This window comes from Brachypodium distachyon, chromosome 1, assembly GCF_000005505.3.
Source record: "Brachypodium distachyon strain Bd21 chromosome 1, Brachypodium_distachyon_v3.0, whole genome shotgun sequence".
NCBI lineage: Eukaryota > Viridiplantae > Streptophyta > Magnoliopsida > Poales > Poaceae > Brachypodium > Brachypodium distachyon.
This window is the reverse complement of record NC_016131.3, coordinates 4,157,613-4,185,245: the sequence shown is the minus strand read 5'-3', so window position 1 is coordinate 4,185,245 and position 27,633 is coordinate 4,157,613. Positions and strand designations below refer to the sequence as shown.

Here is a 27,633-nt window from a genome sequence, read left to right as displayed (position 1 = left end):
CCGTGGAGACGAAGGTTTTACGGAGTATTTTTTTTGCTGGGAGTGATGAAGTTGTACTGCCGTGGAGGCAAAGGTATCAAAACATTGACAGATCTCACTGAACATAGAGCCGAGCAAACGACCAAAGCACTCCGACGAGCAGGAGGAATCGAAGACCTACTGGTTAACCGACGACGGATACGGATCGTGCGTCGTGCATTCGTGCTCAACCGTCTCACTCCGCCCATGCGACGCGAGTATATAAAGAGCGCAGAGATTATCACACTCAGTCAGCTTCACGGACCGTTCAACAGTGAACTGTTTCATTCAGCTTCTTCTTCACGGCCCATCATCGTCGTCCCCTATGGCGTCCTCCTCGCCGCCGCACGTGGTGGAGGACCTGCCCCCATTCCTCCAGCTGCTCAGCGACGGCACGGTGATCCGCGACCGCTCCGCGGAATACAGCATCCTGCCCACCCCGCCGCCGCCCGGCCGGCAGCCCGACGTCCGGTGGAAGGACGTCGTGTACGACGCCGCCCGCGGCCTCAAGCTCCGCGTCTACAAGCCACCGCTCTCCCCCTCTTCCTCCGGGAACAACAAGAAGCTCCCGGTGCTCGTCTACTTCCACGGCGGCGGATACGTGATCTGCAGCTTCGACCTGCCAAACTTCCACTCGTGCTGCCTCCGCCTTGCCGGCGAGCTCCCGGCCCTCGTCTTCTCCGCCGACTACCGCCTCGCCCCTGAGCACCGCCTCCCCGCGGCATTCCACGACGCCGCCAGCGTCCTCTCCTGGGTCCGCGCCCAGGCCACAGCAACAGGAACCGAGAACGCCGACCCCTGGCTCGCGGATTCCGCGGACTTTAGCCGGGTCTTCGTCTCCGGGGATTCAGCCGGCGGGGGCATCGTGAACCAGGTCGCGCTCCGTCTGGGCTCGGGCCAGCTCGACCTCGGCCCATTACGGGTCGCGGGCCACGTGATGCTCTTCCCGCTGTTCGGCGGGGAGCAGAGGACGGCGTCGGAGGCGGAGTACCCGCCCGGCCCGCACCTGTCGCTCCCGGTCCTCGACAAGGGCTGGCGCCTCGCGCTGCCGGTGGGGGCCACGAGGGACCACCCGCTGGCCAACCCGTTGGGGCCCGGGAGCCCGGCGCTGGAGCTGGTCGCCGGCGCGCTCCCGCCCTTGCTCGTGGTGGTCGGCGGGCTCGACCTGCTGCGCGACCGCGCCGTGGACTACGCTGCGAGGCTCGAGGCGATGGGGCATGCCGTGGAGCTCGTGGAGTTCGAGGGGCAGCACCACGGGTTCTTCGCCGTCGAGCCGTACGGCGAAGCGGGCCACGAGTTGGTCTGTCTCGTGAAGCGCTTCGTCCACGGCAACGGCGCCGCCGTCTCCAGTTGATTAATTTGGGGGTCGGTAGTTCAGTATTGTGACAGTACAGTTTACGGAACTGCTTGGTGTACAACGAAATGAGTAGTACAGTACGATTGATGTACGATGGCTTAAGCAAGGTGTGATCAATAGCTGCTTCACCACAAACCTAACAAAGATGTGAATGGCAATATCAGTACCAAAAAAAAAGTACCAAAATTGTTTTCTCAAGCTTACCGTGCAAACCGCATATTAGAGCAACAATAATAGATCCTACTCAGTAAGCTGTAAGCAGGTCCACGTCAGAAAAATCCTACCTGGAGGGGTGAGAAGAGGGAAGCGGACGACTCCTGAGTCCCTCGGCTATAGCGCAGAGCACGAGAACTAAATGCCCGCTTGCAGCTCGAAGCAATCTCCAGAGCCGGCGATTCGATCCCGTGCTCCTCCCCCGCGCTTTGCCCTCGCCTCCCGCGCTTTGCCCTCCCATCCCGCGCGCCAAATCTTCCCCGTGTCCTCGTCCCAGGCGCGAAATCGAAGAACCCCCAAATCGCCCCACCGAACCCTAGAACTTTCGCCGGCGTTGCAGGAAGGAGATGGGCCAGAAGTCCAAAAGGACGTGTGCGCCGCGCCTCATCTCGTCCCGCCGGCGGCGCCTCGTCCTCTGCTGCCGTCGGCCTTCCCTTCCGCATACGGCCCTGTCGCTTGGATGCCCCTGCGACCACCGCCGTCCGTACGGAGAGAAGGTTCTTCGGCTCAAGGGCCTTGTTGGGCACCGCGTGCCGAAATTGGTGGCTCTACAGCTCCTTGGTACACGACTGGGAATATTGATGACTCCGATCCACAAGCATGGTATGGTTTCTCAATTGCTTATGAATTTATGGTTGTGATGTTAGGTTTAATTTTGAATTTGAGTTATACACGTATTAGTATAGCTAAATATGAGTATGTATCAGCGTTGATGCATGTGTCCTAGTTGTAGCTGGACAAGGTTAATTGGATGGCAAATGCTAGTTTTTGCTAATTTATGGTTGTGATTGTTAATCTTCATTTATACAGAAAATGCTAGTTGCTACACCTGTGTCCATGATTGACAGAGAATTTATTTTTCTTGCTGATTTCTTTTACTTGTTGTCTATGTATATAAAATATCTTGGATGTATTTCCTGATGCATAAATTTTGGTCCCAATCTATGGAATTGTTTTAATTATATGTTCTTCCAACAACTTGTATGAATTATTTGAAGTTAATTATTTGATTATCTATTGTATGAGCAGGGGATTGGATTCTCATCCACCTGGTGGTTTCCTTAGTTTAATTAACAACAATTCAAGCCACTCACAGGCCGTGAGCAACGGGACTTCACCACAGCCAATCAATATTGCCAATGACACCAATGGTGGTGATTCTGCAAGGACTGGAAAACGCTTGCAATGGACAAAAGAGGAGGATTGTAGATTGGTAAGTTTTGTTTGTTTGTGCTAGCTTCATGTCTTACATTAATAGCACAACAATAAACCCCTACTGATAATATTGTAGATCAGTGCTTGGTTGAATAATTCAAATGATCCGATCCAGTCAAATTACAAGAAGAATGACCAATATTGGAAAGATGTTGTTGCCGTCTACAGTAGTACCACCCCAAAAGACAGGGCAAGGCTAGTCAAGCAAGTGAAGGATCGCTTTGGGAGAATTAAGAAAAGGGTTGCATGGTTTTGTGCGAGCTGGAAGGAGGCTAATGCTTTGTATGCTAGTGGTGAATCTGATGTGGATTTAAGGGAGAGGACAATGAAAACTTACGAGGCAGATCACAAAGAAGATGGTCCATTTATTTATGAGCATTGTTGGGAGTTTCTAAAAAAGGAACCAAAATGGGACGCATATCTGGAACGCCTTGAAGATCTAGAGCCGAGAAGAGAAAGTTCAGTGTTCATGATGAAGTGGGGCAGCATTTCAATCTAGATGATGCTCGAGATGAACGGCCATTAGGCGGAAAGCAAGCTAAGGAGCAGCAGAAACGAAAAAGAAAGGATCAAGATTGTATAATAGATCTTGAAGATGAGCTGAGCAAGTTTGTAGAGGCTCAGACTACAGCAAAAGAAGGACGCAAAGAGATGTTAGAGACACAAAGGCGTGTGTCCAGCGAGAATCTTGAAGCTCGGAAGCTTGCGTGCCTTGCTGCAAAAGATGACAAGGAGTGTGCCATGCTAGAAACGTACCAATCGTTGATGATGCAAGATACAACCGGGATGCCTGAAGATGTGAGATCTGAGCACGTGTTCGCATTGAAGTGTTTCAGGGAGAGGCTATTTGGCAAAACTGACTAAGGTATTTCGTACTGTCTGCAGCCCAAACTTAATTGTGATGCTAGATAATATCAATTGTTTTGTGCTGAAATATAAGATTGTTCTATGCTACATTGTTGAAACTATACTTAAATTGTAGTCAACAGCCCACACCTAATTCTATTAATTGCAATGCAGCCCGGATAACCATGTAGGAAGTGCAGAAAAATCATGTAGTCAATAGTCCAATTACACTTAACTACAATGCAGTCCGGATAACCATGCAACAATAATTATACACCAGAAAACTGGTTACATCTATATATTCCTATACCTTCTCTTTAGACTCTTTCTTTTTCTACCTCTCATCTTCCTACTCAGCCTGCCAACCCATCTTCCTACTCAGCCTACCAACCCATCTTCCTCACCTCATCCACCATGGCAGATTCATCTTCTGATGAGCTAGCCCCATCCAAAGTCATGCAACTCTATGGTACTCATGAGCAGGATGTGCTAGACTCCTTTGCTCGGAGGCTCATGATAAAAATCAAGACTAGGCTCGGTGGTGGATCATCTCAGCGACGACACCGTCCAAGGAAGACCATTCGGAGGGATCATGCAGGTGCTCATCAACGTCTGGTGGAGGACTACTTCACTGCAGAACCACTGTACCCCGCACGTATGTTTCGTACAAGATTCCGCATGAATAGAGACCTCTTCCTACACATTGTGGATGCCCTTGGTCAGTGGTCTCCCTATTTCACTTATAGAACAGATTGTTCTGGTCGAATAGGGCTCTCACCACTGCAGAAGTGTACGGCAGCCATGCGCATGCTAGGATGTCGAGCGTCTACTTCATGTTAATGAGTCTCGTGGTTTCCCTGGAATGATAGGAAGTATCGATTGCATGCATTGGCGATGGGAGTTGTGTCCTCTAGCATGGAGGGGTCAATTCACCCGCGGTGATTATGGAGTACCAACAATGGTCCTAGAAGCCGTTGCTTCCCAGGACCTTCATATTTGACATGTTTTTTTTGGAATTGCTGGGTCAAACAATGACACTTTGCTAGATACTAACATGTGTATGTTTTTATAAAGCTCGAGTAATCTAATTCCAGCAACCTCTAACAATCTGATTTTGTTTTCTGTTTATTAACTACATGATCTGATGTGGTCTTTTTTTATTACTGAATCTGTGAATGTGAGGCTGAAGCTAACTAGCTACACAACCTTTCATATGCATGCCCAGTTAGTTGATTGGGATGTCTTTATCAATTATTTTCATTCCTATGTAGGAACAGAACAGTTTAGGACATTCAACAACTATGTCTTGTTTTTCAGAATCTGCAATGCCATCATTATTTGCATCATATTTTGGTTCGCTAGGCGATTCATAGTTGGTGGTAAACATGTGAAAATATTGATATTGTAGTTCATGTACCTACCTGGGAGAAAGAGCAAACCAAACAAGTAGTTATACAGCTATAGATGGAGTTCTAGTTCTTGTAAGTACTCGATTTTGAACCTGAATAGCTATGCATGCTTATAGTTTTGTTTTTCTCCAACATCAGTATAGTGTTACTGCCTGATAGTATATACTGTAAGTTTGCATTGGTAAATATTTACACTTGCCTTTGTTTCCTTTTCCCATACAGTGACTCAAAGTTATTGATGCAAATGGGTGGTTGCTCCTTTCTACTGAAGTTTGAAGTATGCTTTTGTCGCCGTCATAAACTTTTGTATGCAAATGGGAGGTTGATGGTGCACGTGGCCATAAACTTTTGTTAGTGTCTAGATCAAAATTTACGGCATGTTTGCTGAAGATCTTATTTAGTATTATGTTGTTTGATTAATGATTTCGACTCATGTAATGTTTAGTATCGTTGTCATGGTGCTTTGCGCCACCAGATTGTTGCTTACATCGTGTTTGTTGGAATCTTATTTGTTATGTTTGGTAATACTTGGTATTCCATTTACATGTGTGTTGTGTTTGAAGTGGCCACAAAGATGCAGTTCACTGTGAATCCTAGCAGATTTTTATACACTTGCAAGCATTAAATACTTCATTGGTCTATATAGCCAGCTAATAGCCAGTCTATTGTACTGCAGTGGGCTATAAGTTGCCTCTAGGTGACGTGGCAGGACAGTACAGCCTGCTGCCGACGGTACTATTCATCTTGCTCTTATTGGATAATTTCTTGGACAACGAAAAATCTGACCTGGTGTAATAATCGACTTCAGACTTTCAGAGATGCATATGAAACCTGTAGTTTGTGGCTCCAAATAAATGTTCACCCAAACTCCAGTAGCAAGGAATCAATAGATAAATCCAGCAAGCAATTTGATGGGACTGAGTAATAACTAATAACTGTCGAATCAAAATAAGGAGCCGCGAGTTTGCGTAGCTAAACTCATTAAGGGATTTACCACAGTTTCACAAAGTAGAATTTGATTTTATCTCTCTTATACTTTTTAATGGTTTCCCTTCTAAGGTGTACGTTTATTAGTGCACAATGTTTATTTATTTTTATCTTTAGATCTAAGGTTAATTTAGTTATTTGGCAGATTCAAAAAATGCCACTGCAATTCTCATTTTTCGAAAAATGCAATCGCAAATTTGCAGATTCTTGAAAAATGCCACTACAGCGGGTCATTTAAAAAAATTGAGAATTCCAGTGGCATTTTTTGAATTCGTCAGAACTACAATGGCATATGTCAAATTAACCCTTAGATCTAAACCATTAAATCTGGGCCCATTTGTTTTTTCTAACTTTAGATAAGTTTGTGGTGGCTCCCTGTCCTATTTTTAAAATTATATAATAGATTAATTGGGTATTACCCAATGTCATATTTCTGCTTTCTTTCCATCTAATATGATAGTCTCGTTACTTACAAATAACCAATACATTTAGTGATTTATTTTGTTTTAGGCCATTCAGAGATTTCTAAGCTATAGGTTGTTTACGATCACCAACGTACAAATGGAAAAGTACGAGGGTTGACCGGCAAGCTCTATAGGGTGAGTATACTTTGGCATGGGCGGCCTGACCCTAAGCCCGATGTCTCGGGCCGGACTCAGGCTTCACTTTGTGCTCGAAGCATCTCGAAAGTCCAAAAAAGTCGGATAAGTTTCTAAAATAGTCCGAGATACGTATTATAAATCAGAGAGAGTAGTATATTTGAGAAAAATGCTTATACCCAAAATGATTAATTTAATATTTCTAATACCATTTTTTTTGTCTCGTGGTGGGCTGAGCTTGTCCTTTTGCTGCCGGGTATGTGAAGCCAGGGCCGAAACTTTTGGCCCGACCCAAGGTATTCCCGGGTACTTTCTCCATACCATATTAAGTGTCTTAAATCTGATCAAATATGGATGTATGTATATCTAAATAGTGTCTAGATACGTGTAATGTTTGGACAATTAATTTGGGACACAACCGTGCGCTCGTTACAAAGTGGAACACGAACGTAACATTTTAGTATCGGTCCAAAGAGAAAGCGAACTGCCGTTACCGTTGTGATAGCAGCAGCAGTGCTTGATGAGGTGGAATCCCGAGCACTTTTGCGAAAGCAGCCGCTGTGCTGTACACTTGCACAATGCTTTTGCTCTTGTTGAGTTGGGGTTTGGTTATTCCCATGTCACGACAAACTCATCACACTAGCAAACTGAACTTCTATGAGTAACTCGCGTCTTGCTTACTAAACTGTTTGGTACAGCGCTTGTGCCTTTGTGGTATCCTACTGTACTAAAAATCGATCGAAATCCAGAACGCTATGAGGATAAGAACTTCGGTACAGCGAGACGACAGGGGAGAACCCGTCCAAAGAGAGAGCCAAAACGCACCGACTCCAGCAATGCCAGGTGCCCTCGGTCGCCTTGTGCTGTCATGCTTCTTTCTCTTGGCAGTTGGCACGTCAGAATTCGGAAAAAGTTGGAGGGCCGCGCGGCGCAACCGCGAAAGCCGAAAGGCCTGGTCGCACTGGGCTCGGCAGGTGCGGTGCGCAGCGCACCGTCGGAGGCAGCCAATCCGGCTCCGATGCCGACGTCGACTCGACCCAAAGCCAATCCGATCCCTGAAACGGGCCGGCGGCACTCGCCCCAAGTGGAAACCGCCGACGGGGCGGGGACCCCCGCTCGGAAAGTGCCAAGAGCATCCCATCCAGATTCTAAAGCGTGGGAGTAGTGGTGCAGTGCAGTACGTTCTGATGAACTTCTCTTTGGAAGGGTCCTGTGATGAACAGAACTTAAAAGTTTGTACCAGCTCCATTCCATGGCCCGTTGCGCGTAACCGTAAAATAAAGCTGCACACGGGTGGTGTGCTAGACTGCCAGTACGTGCTACGCAGCGTGCGTGGGTGATATCTGCCTGCCAAAGGCCCCAACACGCGGCCCACTCGCCGCCGCCGCCGAGTCCGACGCGTGTGCCGCGGCCGCGAAATGCCGCACTCCTCCCCGCAACCCCTGTCACTGACCCGCTCGCTGCCTGCTGGCGCCGCCCGCGTCCTCCTGCCATTGGGGCTCCTGCTCCTCGTCTCGCTGCTCGCGCTCCACGGCCGCACCGGGGAACCACAACGCCTTGCGGCGGGGCGGCCCGACCCCGCCGCGCAGTTCCTGTCGCTCTCCACGGGGGCCAATGCTACCATCGCCGCCGACCTCCGCGCGCTCACCGCGGGGCCGCACCTCGCAGGGACGCCGGGGGCGGCGGGCGTCGCCGAGCGCGTGCTCGCGAAGTTCCGCGCCGCGGGGCTCCGAACCCTAACACGCGAGTACGCGCCGCTGCTCTCCTACCCGGCGCACGCCTCCCTCGCGCTGCTCGCGCCCGACGGCCGGTCCCTCCTGGCGCACCTCTCCGTCGGCGAGCCTGCGGACGCGGCCGGCCGCCTCGTGCCGCCCTACCACGCGTACGCCCCGTCCGGGGCCGCCGTCGCGGAGGCGGTGTTCGTCAACCTCGGCCGCGAGGAGGACTTCCTCGCGCTCGACCGGCTCGGGGTGGGCGTCCGCGGCCGCGTCGCGGTGGTGGTCCGCGGGGCCGGGTACCGTGGCGGGGTGGTGGCGCGCGCCGCGGCGAGGGGCGCCGTCGCCGTGCTCATTGCCGGGCGCGCGGACGGCGGCGTCGAGAGGGGCATGGTTCTGCTCGGGGGCCCCGGCGACCCGCTCACGCCCGGGTGGGCCGCCACGGGCGCCGCGGAGCGGTTAGGGTTCGACCACGAGGCAGTGAAGAGGCGGTTCCCGACGATCCCGTCCATGCCGGTGTCGGCCGAGACGGCTTCGGCGATCGTACGGAGCCTGGGTGGTCCGGCCTTACCGGCGGAGTGGCGTGCCGCGCTCGGGCTCGGGGAGGACGTCGGTGGCGTCGGACCAGGCCCCACGTTGGTCAACTTCACGTACCAGGTATATACACACACACACTGTTGTTGTACCTTTGCTGTCCTCGTATACGAGTAGAGACAAGAACGACAAGCAAGTATGCACAAAAACAGGATATGGCGTGAACTGCTCCTTTGACCATCTGGATTGATAGGCTGTTGCTATGAAGTCACATGGATGCTTGATTGCTTGTACTGAGGTGACGTTTGCATAGTAGAGTGTGTGAGTGTGTGGCCTGAATCCTGTAATGTACCAAAGTTGGGCAGGCAAATACAGTCGACTTCACTATTTTCGTTCAGTGGTCCTTGCATCTGTTGATTTATAACCTTTCCACATTAAGCAGCCAAGCATGTTCCAAATAGCGGCTATGTTTGGTGTTTAGTGCTTCAGGCAGTTTGTACTGCTTGTACAGATTGGTTGACTTCTTAGACGTTATTGTTACGGCTACACGGTGAAGGGGATGTCTATGAGTCCATCTTTTGATACTTCATCACTTCCTTTTTTGCGAGGCAAATATTTTTCCAGGCATTGTTACTTAATGCAAAGTGGTGTGAATTCATTGATGCTGTTCCTTGTAAGTATCAATAGGATGTCCATTTTTGCTCTCTTTTTTAACCATGGTTTCATGATCTCCTTACTCCTTCTGCCCACTCAATTCACGTTATAATGAGGGATATATTTTTGGGAGATCTATAGAATTAATTTGACTACCAACTTAACTGATCATTTGGGGTGCAACCGTGCAAGTGCTACATGCTTCTTTAGGTGACTGTTCTGTCGTGGTAGACCTGTTTTTCATAATTGTGCCGGTTTCTATATGACTAGCCATATACCCTTGCGCTCCTACGGACTAAAAATGAATACAATACATGTTCAAGGAGAATATTGTACTGCCATTTTGTTGTCTCGGATCAAATAATCGGTACACACAAACATCTTAGTTTGTGTCTAATCAATATGTGGTCTGAAGGCCTGCCGTCACCGATTGAGTTCTTTGTAAGTGTAAAGATGAAATCTATCTCGAGTGGACCAGGTGAATATTGGACAAACAAAAAGCTGCACAATTGTGGCAGAATCACGAAGTATTTCTGGAGGCATGTTTTCTTTCCGTTAACATTTGATGTAACCGGTAGATTAAGCCATGGTTTAGAGTTAAGCATTTTTGCATGTCCTATCATGTGCTTGTAATTGATGGATCAGTAGTCAAGATCATGGTCATCATAACGGTTTTTCTCATCTTTTCTTTTAAGGAGGACAGGAAGATGGCCATAATAAAGGATATTTTTGCTACCATAGAAGGATATGAAGAACCCGATCGTTACGTGATCCTTGGTAACCACCGAGATGCATGGACTTATGGAGCAGTCGATCCTAACAGTGGGACAGCTGCGCTTCTTGATGTTGCTCGCCGTTTTGGAATAATGCTGCAGTCAGGTTGGACACCACGGAGGACTATCATTCTTTGTAGTTGGGACGCTGAAGAGTTTGGAATGGTGAGTTTTTATGTACTAAAGAACACGACTCATCTAAATTGGTTGATGCATGTACTAATGAGAGGGGCATGTGCCCCCCTCCCCCACCCCTACCCCTACCGCACATGCAGACACAAGAATGGGACACAATTTTGGAACTGCATATTCGCTCTTAGAACTAAGCAATTTGTACCAAAATAACGAAGGTGGTAAACTGGTTGGTAGTAATTTGAGACTGCATTGACCTACAATATCAAGTGTATGTGTGTGTTTGCAAAGTAATCATGTACTCGTTGGTAGCGGCATGATTGTATTACAATTCAAAATATCGGAATAAGGTCGATTTAAGTTATATCAGAATTTTGGATATCGGATCATCTGCAAATCATTTTCTGGATTTTAGTGAATATCAAAATTATTTGCATTGAGGGCCTCTTTTTGCTCTTGGATTGGCTGAGGTTTGTGTGTGCTGTTTAGTTATTACGTGCTGCGATTTCAGTGTAAAAGATTCTTTTAGTTGATTTATCTTGTCATTTGTTGCAACTTGCAAGACCCATTTACTTTTTGCTACATTTACCTTTTCTATATTTTGAAGGTTCTTTTTTCCAGATCGGATCAACTGAATGGGTCGAAGCGAACCTTGGGGATCTGCATTCTAAAGCTGTAGCTTACTTGAATGTTGATTGTGCTGTGCAAGGCATGGGGCTTTTTGCTGGTTCTACTCCCCAGTTGGACAAGCTCTTGGTCGATGTTACAAGGCAGGTAGAAACAAACTGTTTTATTCTTGTGTTCTGCTCTAGTCTGGGGGTTTGATCTTTCGTGAAAAACTTCAGTACACTTATAGGCTTAGGTAACTATATCAATTTCTGAAATCATGTTGTAGTGAGGTAGATCTTTTGGACACATGGTTCTCTTCTAGTATAACCTTTATTAGCACCTGACTTCTTGCATATGATTGAAAATACTTAGCTTAACCGCTTGCAATATCACGGGATCATTTTCGATGCAGTATTGAAAAATTGGAACGAGAACATGAGGTTAATTCTATTTCAAGTTTGTTGTTTCCAGGTTAAGGATCCGGATGTTGAAGGAAAGACAGTTCATGATACATGGAGTGCCATGGATGGTGGCATCAATGTAAGAATTAGGGTTTCTTAAATTTTCCTCTGTATATAATACCAGAGATTGGACTTCAATCCAATGTTGTCAGTCATCACCTGTATCTGGTTGCTCTAAAATCGTTAATAGTCAAATGCCAGTTTTACAGAGTCATGTAGAGGTTACGGTTTGACCTTTGACCATGAATTTGAATGATCTATGTTGACATCATATCTCACCACTTGCTATTTAAATCATGTGTATTTCTAATCTGGAAAAGTCTTTGACCCTTATAAGTTTTTGCTAAGTAGTTACTCCAAACAAATACTCCCTCCGATCCTAAATTATTGTCGAAATATTACATGTATCTAGACGCTTTTTAAGAATAGATACATCCATATTTAGGCAAATTTGAGTCAAGAATTTAGGATCAGAGGGAGTAGTTAACTCGGAGAAGATATATAAAATGTTGCTCAACTGGAACACCCTAGCAATACAAAGATCAACATCACGAGTACGTTTGATACCTGTTGTGTTCCTTCCTCTATGCTCTTGGTGATCGCCATGGACATCCTGCATCATCTGGTGGAAGCGGCGGCAAGCCAGGGTTTGTTGGCGGAGCTATCGGGTCAATGTGGTGGTTCCAAAACTTCTCTCTACACTGATGATGCGGTGATCTTTCTCAAACCGCAGCACAACGACAGCAACATTGTCTGCCTCCTGTTCCAGATCTTCGGGGACGCCACCAGGTTGAGAACCAACATCCTCAAGAGCTCGGCGACCCCAATCCGATGCAGCGAAGCTGAGGTTGTGGCCATAGCGCAACACTTGGCTTGCCCAATCAAGGAGTTTCCTATCCAGTACCCGGGAATCCCCTTCCCAAATTGGATGCTGCGCTACGAGGACTACAGCCTATGCTCGATAAGTTCAGTAGCAAACTTGCCAACTGGAGATTGAGCATGCTCTCCAACTCCAAACGTCTTGTCATGGTCCGTTCAGTGCTCTCAGCTGCACCCATCCATACTACGCTCACCATCTACATGCCAAAATGGGTGCATGAATCCATCACCAAGAAGCAGCGCTCCTTCTTCTGGGATGGTAGTCATGAGGCTAGCGGAGGAAACTGTGATGTATCCTGGCACAACGTATGCCATCTTATCGACCTTGGAGGCCTGGGCTTCAAGGACCTCAGGAAGACTGGCTGGGCCTTCTCCTTCACTGGCCATGGCTGCAATGCGCATATCCCTCCAAGCCATGGCCCATGGGCCAAGTTTCCTGTCAAGGTTGGTCACCTCTCCGCAAGCCTGGTTCATGCGGCATCCATGGTGACTAGCTGTTGGCAAACGGTAAGCGAGCTCTGCAAGCGAGCCTCTCCGCAAGCCTGGTACATAACAGACCAGTGTCTGTCTGGATGGCCAATGTATTGCGGTGCTCTCGCTCCTACCATGCTGGCAGCGGTTGGATCGCGGACTGGCAGACTGCCAAGCGCCGCACTGTCAGTGAAGCCCTGTCCAGTAGGGGCTGGATCAGGGACATCCCCAGCACCCTCAATGTTCAAGGCATCGATGAATTTTTACACCTTTCAGACGTTGTAAGCGCCTAGGTCCTCTCGTCTGTGGAGGACCATTCATCTAGAAGCTCAAGGCATACGTCGCCCTCTTTGCTGGCATGACGGAATCCCCGTTGTGGCAACTGACCTCGGACAGCTGGGTGCAAGATCTTTCACCTGGTTGGCTGCTGCCAACCGATGTTGGACTGCTGTCAGGCTTGCTAGGCGTGGGCTGCAGCATTCGGGCGCTGTCCACTTTATGATCAAGAAGAGGAAACTTTGTCCTGCCTACTTTCAAGCTGCGCTCTTCTCTCGCCAAGTCTGGCACAGGGTGCTGTCAAGATTCTAGCTATAGTCCATTTGCCCACAGCCCAGTGAAGATTTCTATCCTTGGTTGAAACTAAGGCTGCTTGTGCCGGCACAAACAAGCTGAAAGGTGCACATTCGCTCACGATCCTCACCCTGTGGCGCATCTGGAAACTTCACAACGACTACACCTTCAGTAGCATCATCCCTGTTTGTGGGGAGTTTGTAGATTTGATTCTTGGCGATGCTAAGGTTTGGATGCTAGGGCGCTAGTGCTCTCAGGCGCCTCTGTGTTCTAGGCTAGTTCTGGTGCAGTTTTCTTTCCATTTTTGTAGCCTAGGTTTGGTTTTTGCCTTCTTTTCCTTCTTTTTGTGTGTGTGTGGGGGGGGGGGGGGGAGGGGGGGTCAGCTGTAAATTCTTCGCCATCTGGATGCTTTCTTCCAATACAAAATGGTATGCTGGTGCATGTTCAAGAAAAAAAATCAAAGATCAAACCAAGAAAATAATAGATTCATAGTTTGTACTTCACGGAATATCTTGTAGCAGTTCAATACATGGTCTATTGTTTGATGAGGTCAAGATCACTATACAATTATCATGCAGAAACCAGGTTTTGGTATGAATAATGAATTAATCAACCATTTAGTTGGAAACGTCCATCATTTTTGGCTGATTTATTCATCTTTCAAAACTGTGAATGTGGTATGTGTGGCCAATAAGTTGACCACTCTATCATCAACATTAACTGATCTTACCAATCACTTTCGTATCGAGACCCCTTTCTGCCCTAATATAATCTCACATGGGCGCATGGCCTGAACCCATAGACTTCTTTTATTGGAGATGATTCGAGTTGGTGCTTAATTGTATTCTACTTTAAGTTTATTGCTGAACATGACTTAGTTTGCAGATAGAGAGACTTGCCAGAACTGATTCTGATTTTGCCCCATTTCTACATCATGCTGGAATTCCTTGTGTGGACTTGTACTACGGAAAAGGTATTGGAGCACGTTTAATCCAAAGGTTGCTCGAAGATTCTTGTTGATATTTGATTCAAATACAAACGTTGTAACTTTCCGATTGCTTACTCTTAAAACTTCAGCATATATGTAGGTTCAGAAGAAAAAAGAGGCGAACCTTTGCAAATAGAAATTAATTATTTAAAAATACTGAAAATCAGATATTGTAGAAATTTGCACTTGCTAATATCAGAAATTTGCACTTGCTAATATCATTACTGCTTACTAATTTGCACTTGACTTCTTTTCTATACATGTTGATGTTAGGATCGTTACTGCTTACTAATTTCTGAAGTATTTTGTTGGAGTTACAGAATGCAATTTTGACTTTTTTAGGCTATGCCTATCAATTAATTCTTTCAATGTTTTTCCTTTTTTTCGAGAAAGTTTTGATGTTTTCCCTGGTTCAATCTTAGATTAGGCACCCAATTTTCATCCTCGCACTACCTTTTTGTACTGTGTCTTGTTGATTGTGTTGATTTCTGATGTAAATCATCAAAGCTAACCAGCGTACTATTGACACAGAGTTTCCAGGCTACCATACTGCACTTGACTCGTATGTTTGGATGGAAAAGCATGGCGATCCATTGTTTCATCGTCATTTGGCTAGTAAGTACCGAATGATCTATTAAAATGATTTTCCAAAGCAAAATAGTGTCTTACAATTACAATTCTGTTGGTCAAAAGTATGTTAAAATGAATGTACTGATGGCCTCATGCAACATTGGTCAAGAGTGAGGATGCTCATGGGTTGGTTCCTACAGGACTGCACATATAGTTGTAGTAGATTTTTGCTTGAAAAATGATGTGTGCAAGCATGTATTGTACTCCCTCCGTCCCATATTAAGTGACTCAAATTTGTCCAAATATGGATGTATCTATACCCAAAAAGCGTCTAGATACATGTAACATGCATTACGTCACTTAATATGGGACGGAGGGAGTAGTACTCATCATCTCATTAGATTGCTCATTACTTTTCCCACTTCACCAGTTGCCGAAATTTGGGGACTACTAGCGCTTCGCTTGGCAGATGATCCCGTGTTGTCTTTTGACTATCAGACATACGCCTCACAGTTACAGGTACATGATTATTTTCAGAATTCTATATGCATATCCATTGCCATCGGGCATCACATCTTTCTCTGTCATTCCTAAGGGGCTATACGTGTATGCTTATGTATCATAGTCCTGAACTCCTTATTCCTTCAGGGGATTGACACCTCAAGATCAGGGATTAACTCTAGTAACATCATATCTACTAATTTTAAATATGGCAACAGCCAGTTGGGCAAAGCTGGTGCATAAAACACAGAATAAGAAACATAAATAGAAGTTGCTACTACAGCATACATGGTCTCGATATAGCATATTCATTTTAAATACACACTTTGAATTTGTAATATCACAGGAGCATGCAAATGTGTTAGTTGCGGTGATGAACAATAACCAATCAGTCAATTTCATAAATGGAGCCATCGATGCTCTTTCTGGTGCAGCCACTGAAGTTCAGAAGGAGGCAAAGGTATGCTGAAAGCTCTTCATTGTAGTTGTATTTTCCATGTGCTTGGGTTCATGCTTAGAACACCACTGTTCCTTCTTTTTTTGTTTGGACATTGTAGTCTTGCCTTGTTTGTTGGGTGTTCCAAGGAAATTTATTTTTGTAGTAAAATGCTTAAGCATATTTGGCACAGTATTTTTTTTACACGTCATAAACGGAACAGTTTGTCTGGCGGCTTGGATTTGTTGTTTCTAATAAAATATTAGCGGTCTATGGCCTTACCCTTTTGTTTATTTGGTGCCGTACCCAGGAACTAAAACAACTGGATACACGTGACGGACACGCCCTAATGAGGAGGCGGTTGTTGAACGATCGTCTTCTACTTGCTGAAAGAAGTTTCCTGCAAGCAGAAGGACTCCAAGGAAGAGCATGGTTTAAGCATCTGGTGAGCACTAAGCATTCCACAAAGAATGGCAATTCTTCATTATTATTTTTCCCATGAAACTTCATTTTTCTAGTGATTACGAACAATTCTTGTGTGTTTAGTTGTACTCGCCTCCGGAGGACTACGAGAGTGAGCTTTCGTTCTTTCCCGGGATCGCGGACGCCATCTCTCGGTCGAGGAACCAGAGCGCGAAGCAACAGCAGGCGGCGGTGCGGCACGAGATGTGGAGGGTCTCCATGGCCATCCAGAGGGCCGCAGGTGTGCTTAGAGGTGGATTTAGCCAACAAAATGAACCATTCAACTTGAGTTTCCCCATGGTTCCATGAAATTGAAAAATGTGTATAGTAGTATATTTCGTGTGTTTTCTCGTAGAAATGAAAGCTTGCTCAAGGTTATACACATCAGGCCGTTCCTATTTTCTTTCTCTCTTCTACTGCTCTCCCGTGCATGCCATGACGAAGACAAGAAAAAACAACAACTATTGACACGAGCTAACTATTGACACAGGAGTATAAGTCTATAACGCAACATAATAAAAGGGGTTCGAGGCCAAAATGAAACGTGCCAATATGGACCCTGCCGTTCTAAGCCCCTGCCGATTATGACAAGGGACAGACAGCAATTTCCTTCTCATTCCAAGCACTAGCCGTTGCCACCTTGCCATATACGCGCACACCTCCTCCTCTTCCTCGGTATATATCCCATGATCTTCCCAACATCTTTCCCAGATCCTCAGAATCCACCAAGAAAATCTCTCCTCCCTCCTCGCGAGATCCCCATTAGATCACACGTGAGATTTCTCTCCATCGGATCATATGTCGGCCAGCTTGGACACGGAGGGCAACCCGAGACGCTGCGCCGCGTGCAAGTACCTGCGGCGGCGGTGCGCCCGCGACTGCGTCCTCGCGCCCCATTTCCCCGCCTCGGATCCCCAGCGGTACGCGTGCGTGCAGAGGTTCTTCGGCGCCGGCAACGTGGCCAGGATGCTCCAGGTAATTAACCAATTCCGTTGATACAATGCTTAGGCGCTAGCTCACACTTGTTACTAGTAGATGAACTCACTTAAGGTCGCATAATCTCTTTGTTATGAACTTCATTTTTGTTATGAGCAAATACGTACTACTAATACTGTAAAGAGCATATATATACTGGTACATGATTGCACGGTTGCACGTGTTAATTAACTAACAAGAGCATATGCATTGTCCATTTTGTTCCATTTCTGCAGCAACTCCCGGCGGAGGAGCGGAGGGCGGCGGCGGACGCGATGGTGGTGGAGGCGAGCCGGCGGGCGCAGGACCCGGTGTACGGCTGCGCCGGGGTCATCCACCGCCTACAGGAGGAGATCCGGGCCGTGGAGTGCGAGCTGGCCCGGACACGTGCCCAGATCGCCATGAACCAGGCCACCCGGCTGCCTGATCTGCGGGATGATGACCAGCAGATGCCATCCGTAGAGCTACTACAAGGGTTCCTCTCCGGTTAAATTTGCAAGCGGATCTTATATATACTGAAACACGTGCCACTCATGTTGCTATACGATCGAGAGTTTGTACTGGCCAGATATTAACGGGAAATTGAGGAAATACCAGCGGTACTAATTTCTAACGGGAACCAGAGATTATATATTAGTATTTGAAATTGTAGATTATTTTCTTATAATTAAAATGCATTGTGCTCAAGCGATTGTTTATGAACCTCGCTTCAGTTCACCTAAACTCCACTTCACCTTTAAAATTCACTTCACTTCAGCTCCACTCCACTAAAAAACGTGTTTGGGGCTCAAATCAGCTCCAGCACATTTTCCTTGTTGCTGTTCCTTGTTCCTACCATGATGAATGGATTTCATACGAGATTGCTTCACGTGATGGTACGATTAACGCAAGTATTTTCGAACTGAGCCATCAACGTAGCTGATTAATAGAACTCTAATCGATTTTAGGTGATGGGAAAGAGGAATAGGAGAAGAACGGCTGCTGCCTTCTGCCCTTCTGGTTCCAGGCGCAATCGACGGAGAAGAGCAATTAGAGAAAAAGGGTCTTGCTTCCGAGGCAGCAAGGACCTTCAGGGACAGTAGTGGCGAGGTGCTGGTGGAGGAGGTGACGGCTTGGCGGCGCTGCAGTCCAGAGAAGCAGCGGTGACTCCCTGTGGCGGCCGCGAATCGAGGCAGGCTTGCGGGGGATCGAGGGCGCGCTCGCCGGAGATGGAGCGTGGTCGGCTCTACTAGGGCTGTAGATGAGCCGCCGTGGCTCCGCCCATCTCTGTTCTGCCCGAGACCTGTCGATAGGAGGGAGACGAGGGGACTGGGTTCACGGGATAGACAACATAACGGTTCGGTTCACCAAAGGCTAAGGGCATTGGTGGGTAAATTACTCCAAGTTTAGATGAAATGAAATAGGTGAAGCACTCCTGATTCCAGTAAAATGAACTTAGAGAGTATACTGATCCACTTCATCTAACACATGGAGTTTAGAGTGTTTGGAGCAACTTCACTAGCTTCACTGATGAAGCTGTGAAGTGGAGCTGTACCAAACAGTCTTTTAAGCCGGCTGTATCGTTACGGAAGATTCAACTTCGTCTGACGTAAAATTGAGGGGTCCGTTTGGTATGCAATCAGCCTAGAAATGCAATCGCGCAATCAAATCAGCAGCAGCCATCAGATCCCTAGATTGCGGCCCGGATCAAAGCGGAACCTTCCGACTCCAGTTACTGCACCCCGCATACCAGGGTAACCTTCCTCCTCGCCATAAAGAAATGTATCCTTCTCCCAACAAGTCGATTACTTGATTTTGCTCAGCATCGACGGCTCGCTAGCCCGCATATAATCCGCTCGCACTGCAATTATTTCCGGCAGCCAAATTAGGATTCGTTCGCACGTTGATTCATCTATTCTTGGCATGGAAAACATTTAATTCTCCATACGAATCAGAGAAATGATAACCAATTCCGCTAATGACAAATCAAAATTATCAATTCGAACATTCGTGGACAGATAGGAAATGTGTTGGAAACAATACTTAAAATCTGATCTGAATTGGTTATCTGAATTGATTATCTCTAATTTGTCGCTGAAAAGAGGAAGTTCATATCTTGAGTTCGCGATGTCTATTTGGTGCTGTAGGAGGACGCCGTATGGGGCAGTGGAGCCGTGGGGGCCTGTAGCCGCGTAGGAGTATTACTTGATGGAAGCGGGCGCTCGAATGAATCCTTGGACGGCCGATGGCAGGACTGCAGCCCTACAGTGGTAGATGTATAGCCAGATTTAGAACTTGATGATGATTTGGGTGGAAGGTTTGGGGATGGTCGACAGGTTGAAGACACCGTGTCCTGCAAAATGTTAGCTGGATGTGTTGGGGGTGTTTTGCAAAGAAAGCCAACAAGTGGAGGTGAAGGAGCTCCGCTTGAATCTGGCCGTAGCTTACGAATCGGTCAACTGACGTTGATTTGATTGCACGATTGCATTTCTAAGCTGATTGCATAACAAAGGGACTCAAAATGGAGATACAGTAATTAAGGTGATTCATTTACTGCTCTCTACTGTACACAAAAATCGCTGCAAAAACCGGGTACGCCACTTTTGCTTGCATAGTGACATTATAGTTAGTGAGTTTTATTTCTCAGTCGATTTAAAATTAGTTTTTTTAAATCATTTAAAAATAGTTACTCCGTGCTTCACAGTCGATAATCACAGTCATTCATACCAAATTTTGTACTGTACATCCCAGTTTGGCCCTACAGGGGAAATCATAATCATCCATACCGAATTGTTATTTCACAGGGGAAATCAATCAAAACAGGCTTTCTTAAAAAATAAATCGTCAACACAGCTTTTATTTTTTTGAGCGGAAACACAGCTTTTTTTTAGGGGGACGTCGTCAACACAGCTTATCGGCCTTGTGGCCACAAGGCCTACCGAATTTTATACAGGCAGTACAGCCCAGTTTGGCCCAGCCCAACTATACCCTAGCGGAGTCGCTCGAGTCCATCATATAAGCCCTCGTCCACAAAGGCTCCTAGGGTTTCTCCACAGCCGTCTTCGCTTCGCTTCGCTTCGAGCACGCCCCGCAGAGGTAAGGTAAGCCGCCCGCCGCCATCTCCCTATCTCCTCCCCCACCGCCGTTCTCAGGCTCCGCTATCTTGACATCCCGCCGTCGACTCATGCCCCGCTACTCTTTACCTCATGTAACTTGCGTCGAGCTCTTGTTGGCCTCACGATCTCCATGAGAGTCCGGATCCACTCCATAGAGAAATCCCGTGCTTATCCTGTAGTTTTCTCGTAGCTGTTCATTGCAGTAGCTGATGTTTTTACCCAGTGATCATGTTTTCTAGGCGCCTTGTTACACGTTATTGTGCCGAGTTGTTGGTTGTAGAGATGTTTGTTTTAGATATCTTCACGGGGGAAGTTCATGTTTTGCGTACGATAAGCACGGATGCTAGATTTGGACTTGGAGTTGGATGTTTTTTAAGGCTTAAGGTGCCTGTGCTGCGAGAGTCATGACAAATTGAGTTAGTTCCTAGTATATACTTGTTGCAAATACTGTTACCTTAGTTTTTTTTTAAATGCTAGGCTCTCCAAATGTTGCTATTTGTGTTTTTAGTCCCTCTCTTCCGTAGAGGTCGCGCCCACTTTGCTCAGTTATGAGACTCGGAGGAGTTGCTCTGCTTGTAATCCCTGTCCTTTAATTAACCTGTGACCTCTGTTATCTTTGCTTGCAGTTTGGGAGGTTGTACTCAGAAGCTCCAATGGCTCCTAAAGGTACAAAATAATATCACAGGATGTTATATGCTACTGTTTTATTGAATTTTTTTGTGCCAGCATATCAATATCTTTAGATTGGGAATCATGTAGTTCTTTGGTTGCTTTTTTTTTTGACACGTAGTTCTTTGGTTGCTTTGCATGTTGTAGTGTCGTGGTGTGACTTTTGGATTGAAAAAGTTATTTGCAATCATGATAATTGAATGCTGTGTTCATTACTTGGTTCTTGTGTATGAAGTTTGTGAATCGTGACAATTTATTTTGCAAATGTATGGTTGCTCTTCAAAGTTTTAAGTTGTACTGCACTTGTTGTTTGTGCTGTGACCGAAACTTGACTCATACTTCACTGGAATCCTCTCTTCAGGATACATGAACCTACTACAATCTGTCTTTAATTATGTCTCGCACTGATAAGTTAATCTATGTGTCACTAGTTGCTGTCGCCAAGAAGGGCGATGCCAAGGCCCAAGCTGCGAAGGTTGCCAAGGCTGTGAAGTCTGGGTCAATCAAGAAGAAGACAAAGAAGATCCGCACATCCGTGACATTTCACCGCCCCAGGACTCTCAAGAAGGCCAGGGACCCAAAATACCCAAGAATCAGCACACCTGGAAGGAACAAGCTTGATCAGTACCAAATCCTCAAGTATCCTCTTACCACCGAATCTGCAATGAAGAAGATTGAAGACAACAACACCCTGGTCTTCATTGTTGACCTCAAGGCAGACAAAAAGAAGATCAAGGCTGCTGTCAAGAAGATGTATGATATTCAGGCTAAGAAGGTTAACACCCTGATCAGGTTGGTATTGGGCTTCCATGTTCCTTCATTTTATGTTTCATCTCTTATTATACCATACAGCTAAGTTATGATCATGCAATCCTGCAGGCCTGATGGTAAGAAGAAGGCTTACGTGAAGCTGACAGCAGACTATGATGCTCTTGATGTGGCCAACAAAATTGGCATCATCTAAGTCAGACGGTCCTGTAGTTGGCTTTTGTCCTGGTTTCTTATGTTATCTAAGTTTTGTAGCTGTTACTTAGCAAAGGGCCAAGGTGGCTCCATTGCCTACATATCGCCGCACACTTCCATGAATTTGATGCAATCCAAGTTTCTTATATTTGAGCTTTGCATTTGAGTATGCCATTGGTTGGCTCATATTTTGTTGTCATTATGGGTTGAAATTTTACACATTTGAGCAGCCTTTGTTCTGGTATACCTTCACTGCTATGGTCGATGAGGAGTTGTCATCTTGTGGTAGCCTTGAGTTTTCAGAGCTGCTGATTAATGGTTCACTGCGAGGTTCTTGTTGTGTCAGTCGGTCTGTTTTGGTTGGCAATGAAGGGACCTGAGGTTGCACATTGTTTTTGAAACACATGTCTCTGACTAGAAAATCAGGTAATTCGCCCGGGTTCCATTTCGTTAAAAATGAAACCAAAACATCCACCCAGTATTCAGAGAACTTCCGAAACGCAAATGTCAGTGCGTGAAGCGTACAAATGCCCGTCGGCAAAAACTAACTACTCAGTCCGGTGTGCTACTCAACCAGGAAATGAGACGGCTGCTGCTCCTGCATTTCTCCAGAATCCCATCCAGGTTGCACACTTGCACCGGGAGTCACACAAATCGCATTTTCCACATATTCTGTCGCTGTCCAGTTCAGCGCGGCTGATTTAATAAAGCAAGCGGCATCTTGAGAATGCACAAGACTTGTTCTATAGATTTCTCCATCTCTTTCAGTGCATCTCCGGAAACAGCAAACTCCAGTCCTTGATGCTCCTGAAGACTCGGCGCCATAACTGCTTAACATGATTCATACCGCATTATCAAAAACGATGTCATTTGATCATTTCTACATGTCCAAATCAGAGATGTGCAACTTTGATGTTGCTATAGGATCGAGTTTGTACAGGCCAGATATTAACGGGAAATTGAGGAAGCAGTGAAGTATTAGTAGTACTAAAAGGGACTAGATTTTTTTTTGAAATTGTTTTACAGATATATTTTTCTTATTTAAAATGCACTGTGTTCAATCGGTTGATTATGAACCTCACTTCACTTAAGCCGGTTATATCGTTACGGTGTATCCGATTTTCTCTGTCGTAGAGCAAAATTGCAGCATGATGCGCCCCATAAGTCCACGTCCGCAACTTTATTATCTACTCCGTGCTACTCCCTCCGTCATATATTAACTGACTTTTTATTACATGTATCTAGACGTTTTTTTAAAATAGATACATTCATATTTGAACAAATTTGTGTCAAGTCACTTAATATGGGACGGAGGGAGTATATACTCTGTATTGTACACAGCAGCAGTTCACAAAACCAGAAAGGAACAAAGGCATAGGACAGAAACCCACGCCCGCAACGCTCCAGGGGGCGGCTCGGGCGGAACCCTAGCCGCCGCTGCTGCCCCGCTCTCCCTGCTCCACTTTCCACCTCGCCGTCGCCGGAGGAGGCCGTCAGGCTAAGCCCGTACGGCGGACGGCGGCGGCGGGGTCTCTTAATCGGCGGGGACGCGTGCAGCGGCGCGAGGAGGTCCGGCGCAAAGAGGCGGGCGGCGCTGGGAGGTCTGGCGTGAGGAGGCAGGCGCTCCGTGGCGCAGGGTGATTCGACGGCGCGTGTAGCAGCGCGAGGAGGTCGCCGTGCGGAGGTCCGACGCGAGGAGGCGGGCGCTCCGCGGGAGGCGCGAGCGCCGGCGGCAGGCAGCGCTGCATCTGGCGGCCCGTGGGCCTTGCTAGCGGCAGCAGCGGGCGTGGCTGTGCTCAGGCCACGTGGCGCTACGGCGTGTTTGTTTGCAGCTGGGCCTACTGTGGTGGCTTGGATTTGGCCGGATCTTGCCCCGGGCGGGGGCTTGGCTACAGCCTAGAGGCGGTGGTGCATGATGGAGGGTGGCAGGCGCCTTCTCGGTGGGAGCGGGAGAGCAGGCCTCAGGCGAATGCCGTGCTCCGGCTTTGGCTTGAGCCAACGATGGTGACACTCGTGGGCGCCATTCACTTCCTTGGAGGCATCGTTGTTGTGGCCTTGCTGCTCTTCTCTCATTGACCAAGCTCCGGGGGGCACCTCAGATTTAGTGGCTTGGATCGGCCGATGGCGGTGCAACTGCGCTGCTTCTCTCCTTGGTGGCATCGCTTTGGAGATGGCGTCGGCCAGGGACCAGTGGCAGCAGGCGGTTTGTGCGCAGGTTGTTCGTTGGTGTCTTTCGTGGCATTGACGGCGGTGTTGAGCAGAGTTTGGGCTGCGGCAACGGTTTCGGTAGTCGGCTCTCCGATGTGTCCGTTGACTCTTCATGGTTGGTTTTGCTTCATCGTCGAGAAGTCGGGGTCGCCAGCTCAGAGGGGATCGTGGGAGTGATGTGTGATGATGATGACTTGGTGATGGGTGGTCCGATCTGAGGAGTCTTGTTCGGTGCGAGCCTTGCACATTGCCTCTACAAAGCTCGCCATCTGAATCGGTGCCGCATTGTAGCCGACACGAGTGGTCGACTGTTTGGCATGGGCCGGCACAAGCTTGCGCGCCTATGTAGGAACTACGTCGATGGTCGTTTGAGGTGAAATCGGAGTCGCCAGCTCAGGAGGAGTGTTTGTGTGATGACGATGACATCTGCGTGCAACCTCGGCATCGTTCTTCGTTCATCAGTGTGTGTGGAGTGCGCGTGGGTAGCCAGGTTGGCCAGGGTTGTTCGTGGTGTTGTCATGTCTCATGACGATGACACTGTGGACGTTGTTTACGGTTTTTGTCCGGTTTTCCGATAATTAACTGGGCAACTCTCTGCTTAATCAATAGATTGAGTTCTTTGGACTCCGGTTCGAAAAAAACCCAGGAAGGTCACACCCTTGCTCGAATTACCAAACCAGCAGTGTGTGTGCTACAGTCATGGGTGCCAAGCTCATCGTCATGCCTTGCTGCGGCGGTGAGGCTCTGGAGGTGCCTCTCGAGTGTCACTGACGATGCCAGGCAGCAGCGGCGGCTCGCCGGATGCTAATTTAGGACAGTAAAATTGGGCACAATCCTAGCCCTCTCAGGCCACCTGCATTTTTGGCCGTCGGATCTACCGTCTGGACGAAATATGTCTGCCCGTTTGGGCTTTTGTCCTATGGAGCTGCTGCTCCTGAAGAAAAATCGAAGGCTTTACGTTAATGGGGCCGATCGGGCTGCCTGGACCAAGCTAGGCCGACCAACCGAGTTGTCCATGTCTCCGTCCACAACTCCACAGAGAGGAAGCAAGAAAAGGAAAAAAAAAATCTCCCGGCCTCGCTCCGACCCTCTCCCCCATGCGCCACTGCCTTCTCACCTTCCCCTCGTTGCTGCCCCTCTCTGGGCTTCCCCAACGCCCGCCGTGCCGCCTCATCTCCCCCTCCGGCCTCCGCCTCCACTCCCCCCTGACGTCCCTCTCATATCTTCCCTTCAACTCGTGACTTCGCTTCCTCGGCGCCCATCCCAATCTGCGGTGGCTTCTTTCGCCACCAGAGAAGAAGGGTCTGCATCAACCTTGATGTGCTGAATTCATGGAAGATGATGTCACCGGCGGCAACCTAGGGTACCACCTTGCAGCCTGGTCGTGGGCCTCTCCAACCACTGCTGACCATTGCGTCGGGGCAGGTGGAGCACGTTCATGTCTCCAACCGCTTCCCTGCCCGTTCCCTACACAACGTTCTCCCCATGCTCTTGGAGAATGCTACAGGACCCCAAAGAAGTTTCTTACTGATGTTGAATTTGTTTGTAAGTTCCTGGTTTTGCTATTGGTTTTATTTGTTAAAGATCTTATGTTGTCTCTACAAATTGAATCTTCTCCATGTAGCATCACGATCTAATAGTACAAAAATAACAAAAAGCATCCATGAATTAGTGAAGATGGGGAAGCCTGAGAAAAGAAATGATAGTGGACACAAGCAGTTCAGGGTGTGACGAGACAATATCGAACTTTGAACGTACTCGAAATATCTGATCTGGAACCTTTCTTCTTGCTTGGCTGTCCAGTTCTGCATTGCATGATACTTCTTATGTTATAATCAGATTTGCCGCGGAGCTAGCAGAGGAAGGTAAGTTTCTAATCTAATAGGTATGTTTCCATCTATCACGGCCTTGACCACAGGATGAAATGCATTTGTCAATCAGAAGCTTTTTTCTTTTTCAGAACCTTGTGTTTGAGGATGCAGCACTGTACCTTCAGTACTGATTTATAGCTCATGATGCCATTTACTGGAACTTACGCTAGCTTTCATTTTGGTCATGATTTTTCAGTCTCCTCCATAGGTGAAATTGAAGATTCTGCTAAAAATGGTATCCCCTTTTCTTTCACTTCATAACCATGTCTGAAGTCATAGTAGTCTGTGATGTTGTCATGAAAGTATTTTTCACATCTACTACAATCCCAGGTAATACAATATTTCCCAGATTGTTTTCACAGCAGTTTCAAATACCTGTGTCATTGGAGTCAGCCAACATTGTAGCGTTGTTGTCAATTGACACCAGCAACTATATGCAAACGTTAATGTATTAGTGAAGACTGTTATTTTATTTGTAAAAATTGACACTGACGCGATATAGATGACACCACACACCAGTGATTCACTCAGCTTACTTTGACCCTGCCCAGAACTCTACACATATCCTCTCAACCATAATAAGGGTGCACTGATACACTGGGTTGTGTCCTCCTAGAACAAGTTTCAAAATATATGTACAAGACCATGTTGGTATCTTAAATGGTAGCCAGATCTTGGTTTTTTTTTTCTTAATAGCAAGTCCAGAGCAGTGGGTCATATATATGTAAAAATCATGCTTTCACTTTTTCAGAAACATTATGACTGTCAGTCCAATGTTGGTTGTCAATTTTGGATCAACTACAACTATGTGATGATAAATAGATGTTGTATCTATGTGGTGACGTTTTGCGATTGTCTTTCATAATTTTTAAGGAAATATTTTGACATTGAGAGTACTGGAAGTACCTTATTAGCTCACAAGCTACTGTCTCCATGCCGTGCCTTACGACTACCACATTAATCATACAGTGAATATGTAGGTACTAGGAAACCATGCTTGCAAACATAAGAATAAAAGATCATGGCATTAATCCATTTCCTGATTTGCACGTTTTAGGTACTGTTATCATTGACTAATAAATTAACTAAATGTACTGAATAAATAATCTCCGATCTATAACCATTTCCTAATAGATACTGTTATCATTGACTAATAACTAACTAAGTGTACTGAATAAAGAGTAAAAGATCATGGCATTAATCCATTTCCTAATAGTTTTCCCCCTCTCTCTCTCTGGCCACCGTATTGCAAGTAAATGCTTCAAACCCTGTTCCTGCTGACTATGTTATAAATTTATTTTTGTTAATTTAGTTTTTTCCATGGTTAATGTTTTTTTCACCGGAGATACAATATGATATGGACATGCTAACCATGGATACGACCATTAGAATCCTAATTGTTGGTGTCTCTAATAATTATAATCAGGTGAATTCAATTACAAAATGTTTTCAA

The 27,633-nt window shown here is 46.8% G+C and overlaps 4 protein-coding genes across 7 annotated transcripts; all 4 read left to right on the top strand.

Annotated features, from left to right (window-relative positions):
- The first annotated feature begins 243 nt into the window (after positions 1-243).
- LOC100823818 (probable carboxylesterase 15) lies at positions 244-5,620 on the top strand. 2 transcript variants are annotated; one of them, XM_024461499.1, is made up of 4 exons: positions 244-2,191; positions 2,618-2,801; positions 2,880-3,668; positions 5,281-5,620. In XM_024461499.1, exon 1 carries the CDS (start codon positions 344-346, stop codon positions 1,370-1,372), a length of 1,029 nt encoding a protein of 342 aa, XP_024317267.1. In that variant the 5' UTR covers positions 244-343; the 3' UTR covers positions 1,373-2,191; positions 2,618-2,801; positions 2,880-3,668; positions 5,281-5,620. The 2 variants fall into 2 exon arrangements, with proteins under 2 accessions (XP_024317267.1, XP_024317262.1); XM_024461494.1 differs by having other exon boundaries at positions 1,640-2,191.
- Positions 5,621-7,804: 2,184 nt separating this feature from the next.
- On the top strand, positions 7,805-16,802 carry LOC100823514 (probable glutamate carboxypeptidase PLA3). 2 transcript variants are annotated; one of them, XM_014897911.2, is made up of 10 exons: positions 7,805-9,016; positions 10,243-10,485; positions 11,074-11,222; positions 11,533-11,601; positions 14,321-14,415; positions 14,962-15,045; positions 15,431-15,519; positions 15,848-15,961; positions 16,248-16,382; positions 16,484-16,802. In XM_014897911.2, the coding sequence occupies exons 1-10, from the start codon at positions 8,063-8,065 to the stop codon at positions 16,706-16,708; spliced, it is 2,157 nt and encodes a 718-aa protein (XP_014753397.1). In that variant the 5' UTR covers positions 7,805-8,062; the 3' UTR covers positions 16,709-16,802. The 2 variants fall into 2 exon arrangements, with proteins under 2 accessions (XP_014753397.1, XP_003559345.1); XM_003559297.4 differs by having other exon boundaries at positions 7,809-9,016; positions 11,074-11,226; positions 14,328-14,415.
- A 138-nt stretch (positions 16,803-16,940) lies between these two features.
- On the top strand, positions 16,941-17,968 carry LOC100823205 (LOB domain-containing protein 24). Its single transcript, XM_003559296.2, has 2 exons — positions 16,941-17,374; positions 17,611-17,968. Exons 1-2 carry the CDS (start codon positions 17,198-17,200, stop codon positions 17,863-17,865), a joined length of 432 nt encoding a protein of 143 aa, XP_003559344.1. The 5' UTR covers positions 16,941-17,197; the 3' UTR covers positions 17,866-17,968.
- Positions 17,969-20,334: 2,366 nt separating this feature from the next.
- LOC100840552 (60S ribosomal protein L23A) lies at positions 20,335-22,300 on the top strand. 2 transcript variants are annotated; one of them, XM_003557882.4, is made up of 4 exons: positions 20,335-20,454; positions 21,096-21,135; positions 21,570-21,930; positions 22,018-22,300. In XM_003557882.4, the coding sequence occupies exons 2-4, from the start codon at positions 21,123-21,125 to the stop codon at positions 22,100-22,102; spliced, it is 459 nt and encodes a 152-aa protein (XP_003557930.1). In that variant the 5' UTR covers positions 20,335-20,454; positions 21,096-21,122; the 3' UTR covers positions 22,103-22,300. The 2 variants fall into 2 exon arrangements, with proteins under 2 accessions (XP_003557930.1, XP_010228710.1); XM_010230408.3 differs by having other exon boundaries at positions 20,358-20,449.
- Positions 22,301-27,633: the final 5,333 nt, after the last annotated feature.